General features: G+C 46.8%; 1 protein-coding gene across 1 annotated transcript in view; it reads right to left on the minus strand.

The window, feature by feature from the left end:
- proser1 (proline and serine rich 1) overlaps nucleotides 1-2,224 on the minus strand; it is an 8,377-nt gene that overhangs the window by 2,876 nt on the left and 3,277 nt on the right. The window contains exon 10 of the mRNA XM_014003223.1: nucleotides 39-1,353. Within this exon, the coding sequence (XP_013858677.1) occupies nucleotides 39-1,353 (1,315 nt within the window). The remainder of the gene's footprint in view (nucleotides 1-38; nucleotides 1,354-2,224) is intronic.

A 2,224-nucleotide genomic window follows, 5' to 3' on the forward strand; every position in this document is an offset into this window, starting at 1 on the left:
TATATATATAGGGCAGTAAAAATTCAAACTTCACATACCCAGTCTGAAAATTGGAGCTGAAAGTAGATGCAAAACCAGGTAAGACCGGGGATGATGATGGAACCCCGACCGCGGCAGCTGCGGCTGCGGCTGCAGCCTGCAGCGGAGCCACTGATGCTACAGAAGCTGGAGCTGCTCCTGACAGTCCCATGAATGAAGGCAACACGGGGCTCCTGGTACCCCCTGACACAGCCAGTCCAGGAAAGGCGGTAGGGCTAGCCCCGGGTGGAAGGCCTTGGAATATAGATGGGGCAGAGGTGAGGCCCAGCCCAAAAGGAGAGGCTGCAGCAGGAGTGGCACTAGGAGCTAAACTTGGGTATATGGAGGTTGGTGGGTGGTTAGTTATGTTGGTGGTGGAGGTCATTGTGGGCACAGATGAATGGATGGTGGCACAAGGAAGAGAAGAAGACAGAGCTGGAAAAGGAGCGAGGCCTGGATAATGAGATGGTGCTGGGCTGGAAGACAATGCTTGGAGGCCAGTGATGGGAACAGGGCTAGGGAGAGAGACTTGAGGGGAACCTGAGGGGTGGGATAGACCTAAGGAACGTGACAGGGTGGCCTGAGCAGAGCCTGGCTGCACCAGGGAGCTAATGGATGGTGTACCAGAACGAGAGGTGCCTTTAAAAGCTGATGGTACAGGGCTGTTGCTGCCACTGTTACTACCCCCCGAGGGCTTGTTCAGGGATCCAGCCTGAGTCTGAGCATGGTGGACAGGAGAGGGTTTCGGACTGGGTCCTGGGGTGGAACAGTTTACTGGAGTGGAAGATCCAGGAGTGAGAGATGATGAACCAGAGGGGGTGTAGCTCCGGATCACTGAACCAGAGGAGTTACCTGCTTGCGGGTGCATTCCAGGGAAGTTGGACTGGTCTGAGGACTGGGAGTAAGACCTCTGTGGAGTTGAGCCCATGGAGTTTGTCTGTGACTGGGAAGCTGCAGGGGTGTCTGGTCGAGAGAGGGCATGGAAAGGGGAAGAAGGGAATCCCCCGCTGCCGGGGACAGGAGTCCCACAGGGGGTGCCTGATGGGGTGTGGGCTTTAATGACAGATGAGGGTGTAGGTGTGACATGTCCACTGGGGGTCTGCGGTCCTGCTTTGATCACAGATGGAGATGGGGCAGGTGCAGGAGAGGGGGCGTTGGCATGGTGGGAGGGCACCATGCCAGGGAAAACTGGTGTAATTGGGGTAGTGGGAGGAGGTGGGGCTGGTGAAACCTGGGGTGGGACAGGGGTTGAAGGAGTGGACACATGAGGAACAAGAAGGGGCCCACTGTTGACTCCAGGCGTGGTGTTTTGTGGATTGCCAGGTTTGGCGTAACCTAAAGTAAAAATAGATCCAACATTTTGATGAAAAATGATTGATTAAAAATAAAAGAAAAAGGACAAACTGTTTCCTTCATTTTGTACTAGAAACAACTAAAACATTCCAGCAAAAAAGCATGATTTTCCTCATCAGCTCTAATGTGAATATAAAAACACATTTCATTCAAGACATTAGTAGAATAAGTTAAAACCCAATGAACTATTGTGAAGCAAATCCATTTGCAGACAGCAATGCAAAAGAAGAAAAGGAGTGAGGAATAAAAGCCAGAGAGCATTCCTACATGCAGCCGACTGCATGGTCATTCAAATCCATTTCCAAAGATTAAAAAGTGTTTCTTGCTCATCTTTGAGGAAATATTTGTATCATGCATTTAGCTGTTTCGGCTCAAATCGTCTTTCGTCACAGTTAATGCCACTCTCATTTTCTCATTTTGGACACAGTTTAATCAAACCAGAGTAATCTTGTGATTGAAAATTTCCCCAAAGTCCTTAAATGAACTCCATTTTCAAAAAAGTTGTGATTCGGAAGACAGAACGCATTTTTATTTCCACTTTTTCAACCCCATACACAACTTTTTTGAAAACAATATTGTAATTCATTGACAAAAATAAAACTTAGACACAGAAAAAGATTAACACAAGCAGTGCGAGTTAAATGCCAGCAGATAGCACAGTTTAAGAAAGTAAGACTATTTGCATTTGTTTGAAACTATTTCTGTCCTCATGACCCCAAACACATTTTTATAACAAAAACAGTTTTACTGAATGACCAGATAACAAAAATCTGAAAATGATCTGAAAACAAATAAAAATTATTTTGATATTGAATTTACTTTAGTTTTAGTTGTGTGCAATTGTCTAATGTAG

The sequence above is a fragment of the Austrofundulus limnaeus genome, unplaced genomic scaffold, assembly GCF_001266775.1.
Source record: "Austrofundulus limnaeus strain Quisiro unplaced genomic scaffold, Austrofundulus_limnaeus-1.0 Scaffold17, whole genome shotgun sequence".
Classification (NCBI taxonomy): Eukaryota; Metazoa; Chordata; class Actinopteri; order Cyprinodontiformes; family Rivulidae; genus Austrofundulus; species Austrofundulus limnaeus.